The 17,686-nt window shown below is 51.1% G+C and overlaps 1 protein-coding gene across 2 annotated transcripts in view; it reads left to right on the forward strand.

The window, feature by feature from the left end:
- The first annotated feature begins 544 nt into the window (after nt 1-544).
- Nucleotides 545-17,686, forward strand: part of PPM1L (protein phosphatase, Mg2+/Mn2+ dependent 1L) — a 304,414-nt gene continuing 287,272 nt past the window's right edge. The window contains exons 1-2 of one of the 2 annotated variants that reach the window (XM_043991937.1): nt 545-688; nt 1,982-2,438. In XM_043991937.1, the coding sequence (XP_043847872.1) occupies nt 2,040-2,438 (399 nt within the window). In that variant the 5' untranslated portion in view covers nt 545-688; nt 1,982-2,039. Of the gene's footprint in view, nt 689-1,335; nt 1,469-1,981; nt 2,439-17,686 lie in introns of those variants that run through there. The other variant, XM_043991938.1, reaches the window with a different exon arrangement.

Consider the following 17,686-nt stretch of genomic DNA (forward strand, 5'->3'; position numbering starts at 1 on the left):
CCTAAGTGCTGGCTCCCAGCGACACTGACTAGGGGGTGACCGGGCCAGTCCCGGGCCGCCCTGCCTCAGTTTCCTCACCTATAAAATGGGCATGCCCAGGGCACCTCCCTGGGCTCACTTGCCCTCCCCTCCCCGGTGTCTGGGAGGGTCCGAGGCGAGGGGGAACAACAGACCCCCGGATGCTGTAGGGCCGCGCCGGCATTAGGAAATCTCGGGTGGGGATGGGGTCACCCCACGCGCGAGGCAGAATCCCGCCCCGCGACGTTCCTGACCCCTGCTCTCAGGTCAATGCCCTGACTTTGACCTTGACCTGGCTTCGGGGGCCGCTCCCTCCCCTGGAGCTCCGGCTGGCGTCCGGCAGCCCCTCGGCCCCAGGCTCCCCGTTCCTGCCGCACCAGGCGGCTCCGGGTCCGGGCCGAGGCGCGGGGAGCCCGTGGGAGCGCAGAAGGCGCTCGCGTCCGAGGAAGGAAGTACGTCCCTCCTCGCTTGCCTTATGCGGGGCACACCGCGGACCGCACCACTGCGCGCTGGGGCGGAGGGGGGGAGGCTCACGTGCGGCTTCCGATCCCAGCGGGCGGCGGCGGCTGCGGGAATCCCTCGGCCCACGAACCGGACCCAGGCCGTGCGGTGCTTCCCCGAGATCGGGAGCAGGGCGGAGGACAGGGATCCGCGGGGGCGTGCGGCCGAGGTAACACCCCCCGCGCCTTTTCTCCTCCCCTCTCAGTTTCCCCGGGCCAAGCGAAGATGGGGTGGTCCGCGGGGGAGGGGAGGCCCCGCGGTGGCGGCGCGTGCCCGCCGCAGAGTCTCGAGCCTTGACAGCTCCCGAGGGGGAGGGGGGCCGGGACAAGAGCAGGTCCTGGAGGGGCGGGTCCTGGAGGAGGGGCGGGGCCGGGAGCGGGGCGGGGCCAGGCGCGGGCGGGGGAGCGAGCGCGAGGGAGCGCGCGCGGGCCGCGTGAGACAGAGAGGGAGGGAGGCGGAGGCAGAGGCAGGGCCAGGCTGTCGGCGGCTGCGAGGGACAGTGCGGCGTCTCCGGGCTCCGGGCTCCGAGCTCCTCGCGCCTCCGCCGAGGCTCCCGATAAACTTTCTCCCGGGCCCCGAGCGGTGGCGTCTGCGGCGGCCGGGAGGCGTCCCGGCGTGGGGAGACCGGCCGCAGCTGCCGCGGGCATCGCGCCCTCCCGCAGCCGCCTCCGCCGTCTCCTCCTCCTCACCTGCCGCCGCTGCCCGCGCCCTCCGGGGCACGCCCGCGGGCACCCGGCCGGCCACCTCCGCTGCCCGCCCGGCCGCCCGCTGCAACTTGAACTTGAGCGGCGGCGGCGGCGGCGGCGGCGCCGGGTCCCCAGTGCCCTCCCCGGGCAGCGGCGGCGGCGCCTGGAGCTGCTGGCGCTGCTGGCGCTGCGCGGCCACCGCGGCCACCGCGGCCGAGGCACCGGAGCCCTGACAAAGAGGCGCCCGGGGGAGGAGGGGGCAGGTAGGAGCCGGGGCCGGGCGGCGGTAAACAAAGGGAGCGCCGCTGCCCTTGGGGGGCCGGCTCCCGGCTCACACTGATTGTTTTCCCCTTGCCTTTCCCTGTGCCGCTGCCGCTGCTCCTCCTCCTTCTCTCCTCCACTCCTCCTTCTCTCCATCCTCCTCTCCTCCTGCTCCTCCTCCTCCATCCTCCTCTCCTCCTGCTCCTCCTCCTCCATCCTTCACTCCTCTTCCTCCTCCTCTTCCTCCTCTCCTCCTCCTCCCTCTACTCCTCTTCCTCCTGCTCGTCCTCCATCCTTCTCTCCTCCTCCTCCCTCCACTCCTCTTCCTCCTGCTTCTCCTCCTTCATCCTTCACTCCTTTTCCTCCTCTTCTCTTCCTCCTCCTCTTTCTTCTCCACTCTTCCTCTTCTTTTCCTCCTTCATCCCTCTTCCTTTTCCTCCATCCCTCCTTTTCTTCCTCCTCTTCCTCCGTCCCCCCCCCTCCTCCGCTTCTCCCCTTCCCCCGCCTTGCTCTAGGACCGGAGGAGCCTTCGGGGGTGCGCCTCGGTCGAGGTTGGGGCTTTAGCGATAATAAATGATAGAAGATACAATGACTTTGCTGTCTCTGCTGGGTCGCATCATGCGTTACTTCTTGCTGAGACCGGAGACTCTTTTCCTGCTCTGCATCAGCCTGGCCCTGTGGAGTTACTTCTTCCACACGGACGAGGTGAAGACCATCGTCAAGTCGAGCCGGGACGCCGTGAAGATGGTGAAGGGCAAGGTGGCCGAGATCATGCAGAATGACCGGCTCGGGGGGCTGGACGTGCTCGAGGCTGAGTTCTCCAAGACCTGGGAATTCAAGAGCCACAACGTGGCGGTCTACTCCATCCAGGGCCGGAGGGACCACATGGAGGATCGCTTCGAAGTTCTCACTGACCTGGTCAACAAGACCCACCCGTCCATCTTCGGCATCTTCGACGGGCACGGCGGTGAGGTAGGCTTGCTTTCCCGGGGACTTTTGGGAAGCGTGCGTATGTTTGGGATGGGGGGCACTGGGAAGGGACGCGGTGGGGCCAGCACCCGGAAAATGTGAGGAGGAACTTGTGTGGATGAAAGCAGCTGATGCCCTGGGCACTTTCCCCTGGGGGGAAACTCGAGTTTGAACCTGACCTTTTGGGGTGAGGATCGGAGCCCCCGAGCTCCTCATCAGCTTGGGCTTTTTAAATGCAACTTAGTTTAGCTGGTGCTGGAGCGTGAGACCCCCAGCCAAAGCGGGCTGGCTGTCCCTGCGATCGATCGACGGCAGGGATGATCAGAGCGCCCGGAGGCCTTTGGGAGCCACTGGCGGGTTCTGGTCCCCTGGTCCCTGGTCCCGGATTTGGGCAGACAGAGGTGTGAGCAACTTGGACCCGCGGTTTAGGTGTCGAGGGAAACGCGAATGGCTTGCCTGGCTAGAGGGGGTTCCGAGTTCAGTACTGAGCCCACGTCCGTCCTGTCCAAGCCCTGGCCCTGCATGGACCCCTCAGGGAGGAGAGCGATCCGTGAGCCCCGAGTTTTTCCCCAAACGCGCGACTCTTTCAAGAGGTGCCAAGGCAGGGAGTATCAAGGAAACAACTCCCCGAGGTTGCCTGGGAAGGCTGCTTGAGGGGGTGAGGCATCGGTCAGGGCAGGGGCAACCTGGCTCCGCTGCTTCGGGATCTGGGACGTCAAGGTCTCACAGAGACCCTGAGTATCCTCTGAGTGTTTGTGGAGGGATGGGATGGGAGCTGGCAGAGCAAGGTGGCAGGCAGGGCAGTCGTTGGGGATGTCCGAGGTATGCAGTACTGGCAGGCTTTGGGGACCTGGGAAAACATGAAGAGAAACCTTCTCCGCCCCGGCGGCCCCCCCCCCCCCCCCAGCCCTCGGTCCTCCTGCCCGCCTTCTCATCGCCCTGAACTCACCACCCCTCTCAACTTGAAGGCCTTGGGAGGCGAATTTCAAAGCCATCCTTGACCCAGCTCATTATAAATCGACTCTCCTTTGTCTCATCCCCCCTCTTCCTGCTTCTGCCTGGGTTCCCCCCCCCCATATCCTTCTCCCCACTGGCCCCTCTTTTCTTTCTGTCCTTTCCCCATGGCTGTACTGCCCCTCAGCCGTCCTGCTGCCCCCTGCCTCTGCTGCCCCTCTGCCCCCTGCCTCTGAAGTCCTCTGTCCAAAGCTTTTCTCCTCCCTCTCCCCTCCCAATTGTGTCAACCTGCCTTTCCCCCCCAGGCATCGTAGACAATGAAGATGCCTAAGGTGCTTAGTAGCGTGTGTATTTTTTGTTTGACCTTTGGCTTTGATGTGAGGATGCCAGACACTTTCTATTTTGTGTAGTGTGATGCTTGTTGATTGCTTGATCCATTTGCCTCCTTCCTTCTCTGTCCTCCTCAGTGACGCCCCCCTCCCCTTTTCTTTAGCTTTACAAGTTTTTACGGTTTATTATGACTAACTCTGAGGACCAGGTTTGGTCTTCTAGGAAAGACAGTATACATATTTCCTTCCCTACGACACTGGCTTCTCCAGTCTTCACCCCCGGCATTTTACGTACGATCTATGGAGCGATCACGGCTCACTGTTTGTGATCTCACATCTTGGGAATGGCCTTTCCTTCTGGGACAGAGAAGAGAAGGGAGGGAGGCTCCAGATGAAGTTGTGGCTGGTGTGTTTAGCCCCAGGTGAGGTCATTCTGGCATGCCTGATTGATAAGAGTGCAAATGTCATGGGTGGTTTGCTTCTTGGACTTGGCTGCCAAGAATAATGTCATAATCTTAGGCTTACAGACGTTTTATATTCATTTCGGGGCATGTTTGTGGTACAGTTGTGGGCAGCCCCCGACTCTCTAGAGATCACAGCCTAGGCTCGATTTTAAAACGAAAAGTCTTGATTTGTTTACCCAAGATCTTTTCCTTCTATAAAATCAAATGGTCCTCTGTAGTGTGTGTGCCAGTGTGTGCCTATGTCCATGTGTGTGTTTGGGTTTGGACTTGAGATTTCATTGGTGCAATTAGGTAACTGCCCTGCAATGTTTAGTTTCAGCCACATCTGGGTACTGAGAAGTTAAGTGACCTGCCCAAGGTCAGAGTCAGTATGTGTTGAAGGTAGGACTCGAACTCAGATCTGTAGAGTCTGGTCATCCCTCCACTATACCTTGCTGCCTTACACAGTGGGGTGTACTTGTGAATGTATTTGTGAGTGTGCTTCTGATTTTTAGCTGGTCCTTTTAGGACTTGAAGTTTTTGAATGTGGTCCTTTGGGTCAAGCTTGTTTGTATGTTTGGGGCGTGGGCAGGTGTGTATATGTGTGTGTGTGTGAGAGCGTGTTTTAAGTCTCTAAAACTTGGCACAGTTGATACCTCAAGGGAAAGCAGTCGGGTGTGCTTGCGATTTCAGGTTGAAACCTTTTCTGCTTCTCTCCAGTGGTTCGTGTGTCTCCATGAAAACACTAGATAGGCTTATGATAAATGCTTCTGTTCTGACAAAAGCGTTTTACAAATACCTGGGTTTGCATTTTAATTTTTTCCCACCAGAGAAAACAAGGTTGTTGTTAGCAGACCATGAAGCACCTGGTTTATATGCCTCCTATTTAAAAAAAAAAAAGAAATTGCTGCTTGCAGAACACTTAATGTCATCAGCAGAGCTTCCTTTTTGTTCCAACAGCGCTGTCTGTCAGCCTCGTGCGTGGCCCGTGCAGCCTTCCTGCCTTCTTCCCTGCCTTGCATTGCCCTGTTTGGTGGCAGAAAGATGGCCTCAGGAATGAGGGCGCAGCCCTCGCAAGAGTGTTGGGTGCTCTTCTTTGTTTGTGGCTTGTAGTCCCAGCTCCCCTTATCCCCAGCTGTGTGGTCTTCCACAAGCCCCTTCATGGGGTTGTGGACTTCAAGCTGTTTGGGGCCTCATAGGTCCCCAGGACCAGAGCTCAAGGCTCCTGACCCCAGAACCGTCCCTCTTGGGGTTCCATTCCCATTGTCATCCTTCAGCTTTGTTTTTCCATTCCCATGGGATGTAGGATGGGTCTGTGGGTTTTGCTGCATTCTTCAGGATTAAAACCAGAAAAAAATCCAATATTGCATCAATTCTGTGGGAAGCTCTGTTATTTCTAATGTTTTAGAACACTCTAGACATATCAAATCTTTCCACAGATAGGAGGATCCTTCCTCTTTGTCAGGTCCCCGTCTGGCTTTACCAATTCACGATCCTTGCTTGGAAAAACCTTCCTTCCCTATCCTTGATGTGGCTCCTGTTAGCTCACATGGGCAGTCAGTTGTTATGGGCGCCTGCATGGATCTTGTTTCTTACGATTTATGTGAAAACACATAAGGAACATTTCATTTTGAACGATGTTCTGTGTACCCAGTCCAAGTCTTTGGGGGAACTCCTGGCTTTACACAGTGCTCTTCCAGATATCACCTGTGCAGATGTCCTGGTAATTCTGGGAAAAAACCCCAGACAAAACCCAACCAACTCAGAGTTAAGCACCAGTGGTGCCACATTCAGTTAAAATGTTAGTGGCACCAGGGCACCAGCCCTACAGCTGAAAGTGACCTGGATTCCCGGCCTCCACATAGTGACCACTGTTTGACGGGGGGGTGGGCAGCCCTTTAACCCCTTCGGGCCTTACTTTTCAGTTCCCATCAGCTAGCTTTCTCCTGCTGGGTGGGTGTGGTCCTTTGGGCTGGGAGAGAGTCCCTGGCCTCCTGGGGAGCAGCTTCCCTTAAAGTAAAAGGGGGCTCAGTTCCTAACTGAACTTAAAAAAATTCTCAAAAGATGCTCTTTAAAAGCTAACCTGTTTCTGGCACCAGGTGTCAGCGTTGAGTCACCAAGTGTTCCTTACTGTGTGCCAGGCACTGTGTAAGGTCCTGGAGCTAGGCCCCAAGGCCCCCGTCCTCCTGGAGCCCACAGGCTAAGGAGACAAGAAGATACAGTCTCCGTGGAGGCTGATCTCAGGAGGGGGAGGGACTAGCACCAAGGAGGCCAAGAAAGGCCTCTGGGAGGATGGGGGATTGATTCTGGGCCTTGCAGGAAGCCAGGGCAGCCAGGGCCAAGGCAGGGAAGAAGAGCAGGCATGGGGGCCCTTGTGGCAAGCCTGTCATGGGAGGGGCACATCAGGAAGGCCTGTGCTCACCGGGTCTGGTCAGTCACCAAGCCTTCCTTAGGTACCCTGCAGGCTCTGCGTCAGGCCAAGGGCAGGGGACCTGAGAAGGAAGGAAGGGGCCAGTGTGTGCAGGGCTTCCGATGCCAACTGGCACCGTGGTGTGGCCAGGCCTGTGCTCCAGGTACGTTTGGTAGCTGAATGGAGGGACTTACAGTAGGGAGACCCCTGGGAAGGCTAATGCAGTCAGGGTGGAGGTGATGGTGAGCAGACTCCTAAATGGGTAAAACATTTAGTAAGTGCTAGGGATACAAATGTAGGTAAGCTAGCTGGCCCTGCCCCGGGGAGCTTGCAGTCTCCTGCAGGAAGACAACCCCTGCAAGAGAACCAGAAGACGGATGGCCCAGAAGGGAGAGGGAGGCTCCAGACAAAGCCCGGCCTGGGCCTTGAGGCACAATCCAAGATTCTGTCTGGGAGGAGGAGGGGGAGAAGGATGAAGGGCTCTTCTACCATCAGGCGTGGTGGGGAGCCAGAAAATGCTCTGATTGCCTGTGCACATTGGCCTTGATGGATGTCCTCTGTGCTGTGGAAGGGTCCTGGGGAGCTGCCTCTCACAGGCCTGGGCTGGATTGGCTACATGGCAAGTGCTTTTTGTTGGACCAATGATGGGACAAGCTCACCAGGCATCTTGCCCAAGCGATACCACAAAGGTACCAGGAAGAATTCCAGTAGTGACCAAGGGGAACTGTCTGTGGGCCAGTTTGACCCTGTCTGTGGTAAGTGGACCTTTCAGTTATCTGTACACATTAAGACATCCATTCTGCCCATGCTTGGCCCCAATGCTAGTTGGGTCAATCAGAGGCTCAAGAGAACAAGATCTGTTTCCCTCTCTCAAAGCAAAGAGCTGGGTCCAGTCAGCAAGAGAACCGATGCCTGAGGCTTTATGGGAGAACAGGGCTGTGGAAGACCTGCCACCTGGGGCATTAGACTCACATTCTTGGTGCTTAAGGGATCATCTGCGGAAAACCAGACCCCAAATGTCAGAGATACAACGTTATGGGAGATTCCCCCCCAGCCCAGCCAAAGAAGTTCTAGATTATATAACAGTGAGGCCCCATTGCTTGAGTTTGGCCCAAAGGCCAGATGCTTAGAGCTTTCTTTGTGGGTGGTTGTAAAATCCTTTCTGATTTGTTGTCTCATTGAAATCTCATAACAGCCTAGGAGTAGAGAATAATTGTAGCTCTTATGTAATAATGATACAGTGTGACAACTGAACTTGTATGGAAGGATTCGTAGTTTGGCATGAGCTTCATGTACATCGTCTCCTGCAGCAGCAAAACTGTAGCCTTATTTATAGGAACCTGAACTAATAGCTGGTAATAACAACTGTTGTTATTACCAATAATAATGCTTATGTAGTATTTTATGGTTTGCACAGCGTGATCCTCACAGCAGTGCTGTCAGCTATATATGTTCTGTCATCCCCATTTCTCAGATGGGAAAACTGAGGTGGAGGGAGGTCACATAGATGGTGAGTGTCAGATCTTCCTGACTCTGTTCACTGCACTGCTGTGCTCCCACAGAAAGGATATGAGTTAGCAACATTCACACAGCCTCTGACTGCTGGTGCTGGTGTTTGATCCCAGTCTGCAGACTCCCTGCTAGAAAAAGCTTTGGTCAAGAGACAGACAGTCAGAATGGATCCATCCATTCTGGAGAGCAATTTGGAACTGTGCCCTAAAGGTTATAGAGCTATGCATACCCTTTGATCCAGCAGTACCACTGCTAGGTTTCTATACCAAAGACATCCCAAAAAGAGAAAAAGATCTATTTGTACAAAAATATTTACAGCACCTCTTTTTGTGTTGGCTGAGAATTGGAAACCAAAGGAATGCCCATCAATTAGGGAATGGCTGAACAAGCTGTAGCATATGATGGTGATGGAATAATATTGTGCTTTAAGAAATGAAAAGCAGGGTGATTTCAGAAAGGCCTGGAAAGACTTGTATGAACCGATGTATAGTGAAGTGAACAGAACCAGGAGAATGTTGTGCACAGTTGACAGCAATATTGTTTGATGAAGAACGGTGAATAACTTAGCTATTCTCAGCAATACAACAATCTAAGACAACCCCAAACGACTACTGATGAAGCAAGCATATGATCCACCTCCAAAGAAAGAACTGATATTGATTGAGTACAGACTGAAGCATGCTATTTTTCACTTTCTTTCTTTCATTTTTTTCTTCTGAGTCTTATACAAAATGATTAATATGGAAATGTTTTACATAATTGCACATGTATAACCTATATTTGATTTTTTACTGCCTCAGGGAAGGGGGAGGAAGGGAAGAAAGGAGGAATAGAATTTGGAACTCAAAACTATAAATAAAAATGTTTATTTAAAAAAAAAAACATGATCAGAAGTGTTTTCAGGGAGGTCCTTGTCACAAGCGCTATTCTGTTGGAGAAAGGTGACAGTCCCTCAGGGAAGCTGCTGGCAGAAAATGAGGGAACTTTGGCCTACCATCACCCTAAGATTGAAGCATGGAGAGAGAACCCCCATTTCTAGGCTTTGGTCCCAAATGAGTTTTCACAAGGGGGAGAGTTTACTGTTGTGGGTAGAGAGACTGTCGAGGAGTCAAGAAATCTGGGCAGCATAGGTGGCTCAGTGGATAAAGCACCAGCCCTGGATTCAGGAGTACCTAAATTCAAATCCAATCACAGACACTTGACACTTGCTAACTGTGTGACCCTGGGTAAGTCACTTAATCCTCATTGCCCTGCAAAAAACCAAAAAAAAAAAAAAACAAACAAAAAAACCCCCCAAACAAACAAAAAAAAGAAATCCAGGGTTCAAGTCCTGGGTCTTAGATATGTTGTCTGCATGGTCCCAGTGCCCAGCCATTCTTCACAAAAGTGGGGTGCGCCTGAGTAGAGAAAAGAGCCAGGAAGCCTCGGACGACTGGCTTTCCAGCCTTCTCTGGCAGCAGCTTGCTCTTAGCCCAGGGAAGAGGGCAGCGCAGCAAACAAGTGTTCCTTTTCTTGAAAGTCGATTCCAATGAAAAGATTCAATTAACAAATAAGTCAGCTGTCTTGGTGTTGTACTGAGTGCTTTTAAGTGCATTTGATCCTATTATGAATATGTTATTATTATTTCACAGTTGAGGAGACTGAAACAAATAGAGGTGAAGTGACTTGCCCAGGGTCATGGATTTGAACTCAGGTCTTCTCAACTCCAGGCCCAATGCTCTATCCACTGTGTTACTGACTGCTTCTGATTTTTTTTTTTTTTTTTTTTTTTGCTGGGCAATGGGGGTTAAGTGACTTGCCCAGGGTCATGGATTTGAACTCAGGTCTTCTCAACTTCAGGCCCAATGCTCTATCCACTGTGTTACCGACTGCTTCTGAATTTTTTTTTTTTTTTTTGCTGGGCAATGGGGGTTAAGTGACTTGCCCAGGGTCACACCGCTAGTAAGTGTCAAGTGTCTGAGGCTGGATTTGAACTTAGGTACTCTTGAATCCAGGGCCGGTGCTTTATCCACTGCGCCACCTAGCTGCCCCTCCGACTGCTTCTGTAATCCCTCTCTTGGTTATTTCACACAGATCTACCACTCACAAATCTCTGGGAAAATTTTGCACATTCTCGAATTTTAATGAAGTATTTTCATTGAGATTTTATATGTAATGAATGAGCCATGGGGGTGGGGCCATCTGCCAAAGTGATTTTTTTGTTATTCCTTAGATAGACCTGGGAGGTTATCTGGGGTGCCCTGAGTGCTGGTCCATGGCTTGCCCAAGGTCACACAGGTCCTTAGTGGCAGAGATTGGGTCATTGCATTATGGTGCCACACCTCCTATATTTGTTTTTTCTTGTAGTTATCTAGAAGAACATTTAGCATTGTTCTCTTGGGCAATTTTAAACCAATCAAAGTCCATCTGTTCAATAAGGCTCCCAAGACCCTTTTATTCAGCTCCTGGCTTCAATAGGGAGGCACAATCTTTGGCCATAACCAGCATTTACATAATACCTACTGTGTGCAAAGGCCAGCTGGCCATGTTGCCAGGGAGACCTGAATTCAAGCCCCGCTTCTGTGTGACCCTGAAACAAGCCAGTTCTGGGGCCCCTCTGTTAGGCCTGGAGGCACCGAGAAGGTGCCCACCTCCATTGAGAAGAGTCTCACTGGGACCTCCCAGTCCCCATGAAAGCTCAGGCCTAGTAAAAAGTTGGAAATCACCATGGCCAGGTACCCTGGAGGCAGAGACAAAAATGAAGAGTCACTGCCCTCAAAGAGCTTACGTTCTCCAGGGAGGAGAAGGGGGGGAGCAACCTGCACCCAGATAGGTGACCTCCAGCAAGTAGGGGAGGGAGAGCAGCATCAGAAGAAGTTTGGGGCCACCTGAGCTGGGCTTGGGGGGAGGGGAGGACCCCATCCCTCCTGTGGTCACGCCTTGCCTCGGGGCCTTTGTGAACCATACACCAGCCGGACTTCATCTAAGATAGAATAAGCCAACGTATTTTTGGAGTGAAGGCTTTATGTGAAAGCACATCCCGGGAGTGTTCCCCAAGGCTCTGCCCTGGACTGTTGACCTCGTTAGCTCCAGGGGTTGAACTTGGCTCTGCACATTTCTAGATCCAGTGCCAGGCTTCTGCTGCCCCCTTCCTCTCAGCCCTTTACACCCTGGCCCCTTTCTGTCTTTCCAGCCTCTCTGGACATGACGCGCCCCCCCCCTCCCCCCACGCTCCGAGGTGCAGCCACACCAGCCTTCTCTTTCCTCCTCATGTAAGGCACTCATCTCCCCTCTCCTTACCTTTGCCCTGGTCATCCCTTAGGCTTGGAATGCACTCCCTGCTTGTCTGTCTGCTTCATAGAGTCCTTTAAGATCCATCTCAAGTATTGTCTTTTCTGAGAATCTTTTCCTGATCCCCCAACCACAAGTGCCTGCCCTCCCCTGCTGCCTTGTATGTGTTTGTATTGATTTGCTTTGTACTGGTACTGTATGTCTATCTCTATATACTGGGCTCCCCCATCGGAAAGTCACTTTCATTCCCACACACACAGCAGGGGCTTCATAAATGCTTGTTATACAACTGACACGAGCTGTGTCCTATTGAAGACAGGCTTCCTTATGGAATCCTTCTGTGGCTCTGTGGTCTCCCTCCTGGGGCTTCTCCCTCCAAAGCATAGCTGGTCCACGTTTCTTGAGCCCAGATGCTTCTTCTCCATCATCTCCCCAGATCTTTTCACAGAGGAGAGGCCTCCTGCCCAGGGGGCCACGGCAGGCCTTGCCTTATTGTTGCTCCTTCTCCCTCCTCCCCTGCCACCCCTCCACATCTGGGTCATGCCATCTTCTCGGGTGGGAGGCTGACAGGGGCTGCCGCAGCAGAGTCAAGAAGACCTGACTTCAAATCTGGCTTCAGACACTAACTAGCTCTGGGACCCTGGACAAGTCACTTTGGCTCTATTTGCCTCAGTTTCCTCATCCATAAAATGGGGATGGGTACATCCCCGACTTCCCGGGTATTTGTGAGGATCAAGTGAGTAATACTTGCAGTGCCTGGCACAGAGTAGGTTTTGTATAAGTGTTAGCTGCTACTTCCCTCAGCAAGCCGTCTCCTGCTTACTACGTGTGTTTCCGTTGCTCTTTGGGTCCCTGGCAGGCATTGGCGTGTCTTATAGTTGTTATTTTGTTAAATTCACACTTTTCAGTGACTTTCCAGAGTGCTTTCCTCAGCCCAGTCCTGTGCCATTGTACTGCCCAGGGTCCCTTGGGTTCCTTAGCAGAAGCCCAGAGGGGTCAAGGGTCAGCCAGTAAGTGTGAGAGGCAGGATTGACACAGATGGGAGTTTTCTCTAAGATGAGTGGTGAAAATTTGTGCTGAACAGGCATTGAAGTGTTGAAAATATCACGGGGCTCCTTTTTCTGAGGAGCTGCCAAAGGCATTCAGCCCTTGTATTGTTAGCGTATTGATGAATTGAGAAAAAGCTTGGTGATGTTTTCATCTGATATCCAGGCTCTTTCTGCAGATTCTCTCTTTCCAGTAAATTAGCTTGCAGACATTATTAGGTAAATTAGGTGCTGGTCATAATCATTAGGATGTTATCTCTTGTTTAATATGTGGGCCATAGACTATCACAGCAAAAGGTCTGATTTTATTAAAAATATTCGAGCAAGATTTGCTCTGGGCCAGAAGGAGAGGCTGGGGTGGGGGGCGGGGGGAGGAGAAGCTTTTTCTTGATCTCTGAGGACTCTGGGTGGTCAGGGAATGCTGTAAGATAGGAAGGAAGCTGCAGCATAATCGTTTCTGTTGGTCAAATGAACGAAGTTGGGGCGAATGCGGGGCGGCGTGTAAAGTGCCAGTCACGGTGCTGGCGACACAAATGGATTATGATGGGGAAACATTGGCAGCTGCGAGCCTCTGACGTCTTTAGCCAGACAGGGACAATTAGCCATCCTTCCCGCCTCTCCTTCCTTGAGGACTCAGGTTTTGCCTTTGCTTTTCAGTGGTCACGTTTCTCTCCTCATTCAGCTTTCTGAAATTTCCAGTTGCCAGATTTGTTGGTGGGGTTTTAATGCCCCATGGCATGAAATCTGAAAGAGCTGAGCTCTTCTGGTAGAAACAGAATTCATCCTCAGCCCTGCTCTGGGTGAGATGACTCTTTAATGTAAAAACTTCCTGAACATTTTCTGTTCTACTGGGTATGAAATGACCCTGGGGCAACGCGTGTTTGTTCTGATAAGTGCCCAGGATGGCGCCTTTGCGGTCTGTTCCCCTTTTAAGTTTAAAACACTTTAGTTTTCCATAAGGCGTTGGGCATTTCTAGGCCAGACCACTCACTAGTTTTCATTGTCTAATAATTTTTGTCCGGCGGATAGATCTATTGATTTTCTTAAATTAAATTTTATTTTTTAAATGAACACAAATATTTTCTCTTTTTCTCACCTCTCCCACCATTGTTGGAAACTGAAACCAGACCCTCCTGACAAATAGGCACAGTCCAGCAAAGTGGATTCCCCCATTGACCGTTGACATATCTTTTTAAATAGCTTTGTGGTGAGCTGAGCACATTCCAGGCACTTGCTGCTGCTTTGGCTTCTTATTATTTGAAGAGGATTCTTAATGCAGCTACAGCTCTGAAGCAGACCCCTTGGCTAGGGCTCAGTTCTTGACTCCTCTGTTCCACTGGTCACTCATCCCAGGCAGATGGCTTAGCCCCTGTGCCTCTGTAAAATCCCCAGGGGCTTGGACACCAGCTGGCTCAGCCTCTGGGAGAGGCAGTGCTGGACTTCTGCGTTTGCCTTCAGGAGACTTGGGAGCAGGTCTGCGCTGGACCGACTGGTATCCAAGGGTGCTTCCAAGGCTGAAACATGATCTGTGACTCCTGGGGTCCCCACATTTCTTTGCTGGACAGCTGGATGAGTACAGGACTGGAAACTGTAGCTATGGGGTGAATTTATTTCCCTCCCACTGAAAGGAAGGGAGGAAGGCAGCAGGCATTACTAAGTCCCTACTGTGTGCCAGGCACTGCTAAGAGCTGAGGATACAAAGAGTCAAAAGACAGTCCCTGTCCTCAAGGCACTCATAGTCTAGTGGAGGAGACAGCAAGGAAACAACGACATACCCACTGGAGAGACACAGGATAAACTGGAGATTATCAGTAAGAGGGAAGGCATTACAATTAATTTCACAGTGTCTGGCACATAGTAGGTGCTTAATCAGTGCTTGTTGAATCAAATTGACTAATCTCAAATGGAAGTAAAAGCAGTAGGCTTTTGTCTAGACCTACTAAGCTTTTATCTTCTGCTTCCAGGGAATGCAGCAAACATTACAATTTGACTGCATTGCCCAGATTCCTTGTCTGCCACCAAGGTCACTGAGCCACATTTTCCATGGTGGGTAGAGGGGAAGTGGATGAGATTTACTGAGGGCATAATTTTGAATAGAAATTTAATTTGAAATGGGAGGAGGGAAAGTGTGAAGAGAGCATCATTTAATAAATGAAGGTGGTTCTGGGTTCCATAGCTACTCTCTGGCAGGGATAGGGGTCAAAGACCTGTGGTTTTACTGAGATATTGAGAGATCTGGCTTCCAATCCCAGCTCTGCCATACAACCTGTGTGGACTGGGCAGGCCAGTTACCTTCCTCCATCTCTGCAATGAGAGGTCATCTCCAAGGTTTGTTCAAACTCCAGCTAGAACATCTTCTGGATGGTCACCTATGGGGGAGGGTTTCAGATCAGGCCATGGGCAAGAGACGAAACCTAACAGTAGTGCCAACCCCTGTCCCCACTAAAAAAAGGAATAGATGAGAAAAAGATGAAGGGCTTGGTTACATCGGCTTCATGTTTTTTATACAGTGTTTTTTCCCCCACTATTGCTCTATGGAGTGGGTAGTATAAATCTTATCTCCACTTTATAGATGTGGAAGCTGAGACTTGGAGAGGTTAAGTGAGCTTGCCCACCGTGCTGTAGTTTGCAAGTGCTGACTGGAAGCCAGTGCCAGTGAAACTTTTTCTGTTAGACTAGGAATTCTTAACCTGGGGACACTAAGCTTGTTTCTTAAAAAATATTTTGGCAACTCTTTCTACATAATTGGTTTCTTTACATTTTATGCATCTAAAAGCTTTTTTAATTGTTTTTGTGGGGCAATGAGGGTTAAGTGGCTTGCCTAGGGTCACACAGCTAGTAAGTGTCAAGTGTCTGAGGTCGGATTTGAACTCAGGTCCTCTTGAATCCAGGGCCAGTGCTCTATCCACTGCACCACCTAGCTGCCCCTAAAAAGCATTATTTTGAGAAAGGACCTTTTTTTTTTTCCATAGGCTTCATCAGACTTCCAAAGCTGTGTCCACCCCATTTCCAAAATTTAAGAATCCCTGGTCTAGACCACATGAGTTTGTGGAGAGGCTCAAGGGCAAAGGCCCCTCCGATGGGGACATCGGCAAAGTGAGGATGAAAAGAGGGACAGGGATGGAGTGAGGTGGATGGCTTATGGCAGCAAACACCTTAAGGAGCGGCTTCTACTTGGCAGGAGCCTGATGCTTAGAACCAGGTGGCACTAATTGGATGCCAGAGACCAGATTCTTTCTCTGGGGAAAGCTCTCACCACCACCCAGGAGGATATGGACAGGTAAATACCAGTCAGGCTGTGTTTTCATTAACCAGTAAACATTTATTAAGTGGTATTCAAGGACACCAAACCATGGACTAGCAGGGGAGGCAGAGCCTGCTATTTTTGGTCATGTACTCTGTAGGGTTTGGGGAAGACCTAAAGAGAAGCAAAGTTTGGTCTCAGCCTTCCCATGAGAAGCCTAGTGTGTGTCAGTCCTGACCTTTCTGTCTGTTCTTGGTCAGGTTATTTAAGCTTGTGTTCACTACTGCTGGGACTTTGCAGGCATTTCCCTTCATACAGGGCTGTCTTTGCTTAGTAAATCTTCAAGTGCCATGGGAATGAGAGGTTGTTATGATAATGACTTAAGTCAAATTATTCTAGAATCAGAGTTCTGGCACAGCTTGTGGCCCTGGGTCACATTATATTCTCTGAGTATGGCTTTAGGACAAGACCAGCTAAGGTGGTGGAGGTTCATCAGCAGTGGGTTGCAGGGCAGTGAGGGCCTTTTTAGCTCACAGGCCTCCTCAGTGACCACATGTAGGTAACAGAAGGAAAGAAGACTGCAGTAATAATGTAACTGGAAAGTGCCTTCCTCCTTTCAGGAGAGACATGGGACTGTGGGAGCAGAGCACTGTCCACACTGTTAGTCAGAGGTGGCCTCTGAAGTGGTTGGTTTTTGTTTGTCTCAGGGTCTTGTTGGCTTTAGGCACAGCACTGCTTCTCGTGTGTACCTCTAGGTCCATTGTTTTCCCTGATGTTTGTGATCAATTCTGAGCTGCGTGAGGGAGAAAAAGAGAAAGCCAAGTGGACCAGAGAGGGAGATTGTTCTGTCCCAGGGCAGGGGACCAGGTATGAGATTCATTTCTCATGGGGTGAAAGTTCAGACCTGCAGCCAGACAAATGGTGCCTCGTGAACCTCTCCAGCTTGAGGTCTGCCCATCACCTCAGGGCAGCACATTAGATGCTCCACTGGACATGAGTATGGGGAATGGGCCTCTACAGGCCTCTGATTTCAATGCTCTATGAAACTCTTTGAGAGTGACTTCCGGGGTCATATAGCTTGTAGAAATCTGAGGCTGGATTTGAACTTGGGTCTTTTTGGCTAGCTCTTAGTCCATGGGGCTCTACTGCCTTTCCCATACCTTGTCATGGGTCCTCTAAATCAGGTTCCTTTCCAGATTTTCCTCATCTTACATTCTCTGAGGGTTAAAACTTTGTAAGTCATTCTCAGCTCCTCCAGAATTTCTCCTTATCTGGTTAGTCACTAAAAAGGGTTGAGTGGGATGACGCCCCTCTGGTCCAGCCCCTCCTCACTATTGCTTCTTATGATGCCTCTATGATCTGGCAACAAGTGTTTATTAAGCACCTACTATGTGCCTGCAGGCACTGAGATAAAAGTATAAAGAAGGAAACAATCCTTGCTCACAAAGACCTTCTATTCTAGTCAGGGAGACCAGAAGAACTTATATAAGGCAGGGAGGAAATTAGCTTTTATTAAGGGCCTGCCAAATGCCAGCCACTGTGCTAAGTGCTTTACAAATATTATCTTACTTGGTCTGCAAACAACTCTGGGGGTGGGGGTGGGGTAGATTCTATTATTTCCTCCCTTTTACAGTTAAGGAAACTGGGGCAACAAGTGACTTGCCCAGGGTCACTCCCCCAGCTTGTGAATCTCCTGAGGCAGTATTTGAAGTCTTTGCTCCTTACTCCAAGTCCAACACTATTCAGGATACTACCTAGCTATTGAAAGTTGAGTTTTGTACTGTATATCAAAGCCATTATCCTTAAAAATGACAGCTCTCACCTACCACACCTCTGGGAAGATGTACGCTATAAATAGAGTGGTTTTGAAGAAAAAGGGATCTCTTTAGGCTGGTACCTTGCACGAGTCAGGCAGAAGACCCCCACGTATTCCCAGTAGGGAGTGGTGAGTGGGCAAGAATTTAAAAACAGGCCAGCTTAGGGCTGCTGGCCAGTTTGCTTCATGTTTTGGAATTGGCTTTTATTAGGATATTTTCTTTATTT

Source organism: Dromiciops gliroides, chromosome 3 (genome assembly GCF_019393635.1).
Source record: "Dromiciops gliroides isolate mDroGli1 chromosome 3, mDroGli1.pri, whole genome shotgun sequence".
NCBI lineage: Eukaryota > Metazoa > Chordata > Mammalia > Microbiotheria > Microbiotheriidae > Dromiciops > Dromiciops gliroides.